The sequence below is a fragment of the Emiliania huxleyi genome (assembly GCF_000372725.1).
Source record: "Emiliania huxleyi CCMP1516 unplaced genomic scaffold EMIHUscaffold_699, whole genome shotgun sequence".
In the NCBI taxonomy this organism is placed as follows: Eukaryota; Haptophyta; order Isochrysidales; family Noelaerhabdaceae; genus Emiliania; species Emiliania huxleyi.
The window spans coordinates 18,152-18,798 of NW_005196764.1; the positions used below are offsets into that span (position 1 = coordinate 18,152).

The 647-nt window shown below is 66.0% G+C and overlaps 1 protein-coding gene across 1 annotated transcript in view; it reads right to left on the reverse strand.

Moving 5' to 3' along the window:
* Positions 1–373: 373 nt before the first annotated feature.
* The window catches only part of EMIHUDRAFT_248733 (hypothetical protein), a gene marked incomplete at both ends in the record, with an annotated part of 2,491 nt that continues 2,217 nt past the window's right edge, over positions 374–647 (reverse strand). The window contains one exon of the mRNA XM_005762048.1: positions 374–595. Coding sequence (XP_005762105.1) covers positions 374–595 — 222 coding nt within the window. The remainder of the gene's footprint in view (positions 596–647) is intronic.

Below are 647 nucleotides of genomic sequence, written 5' to 3' on the forward strand. Positions count from 1 at the left end.
CGCGGCGCCAGCGACCGCGGCGTGGCGGTGCTCAGCGGCAGCGTGCAGTTTCAGTGGACAGTGCACGCGTCTCTTAGAGTTTTCCACCACCGCTGCGGGCGCGGCAGCCCTCGCTGTGTGTCGCTCTCCAGATCGTGAAGGTGAATCGCCACGACGTGATAGATGTTAAACGGCTACACACTACACACGGTGTTGGTGACTCGCGCGAGGAGACTCTCATTCAGACAGCAACGCCGGGTTCTATCATTCTCCCCGCCGTGTGGGTTCTCTCTCCCCACTCTCCTGTGCGCCCTCGCAGCTCAGCCCATAGACAAAGCACGGGGGAAGGAGGGGGGGCAAACGACCGGCCTCAACCTCACCAGCCCTTCTTGCGCTACCCGGGCGGCGGCTGTGACAGCCTTTGCAGTCGCATCTGGCGCAAGCCTTCGGCGGAAGTGGGTGTCGCCGGTGCAGCATCCGCGGACGATGAGGCGCCGGCCTGATGGCCCAGACCCTCGGAGGAAGTCGCCGCCCCGGAGGACGACGCTGCCCCGGAGGAGGAGGTTGCTCCAGGAGGAACGGCTGACGGGTGCGGCTCGAGGACGGCGAGCTGCGCCTGAAGAAAGGGGGGGGGGGGGGTGGAGGTCGCGCTTTGAGATCTGTGCCCA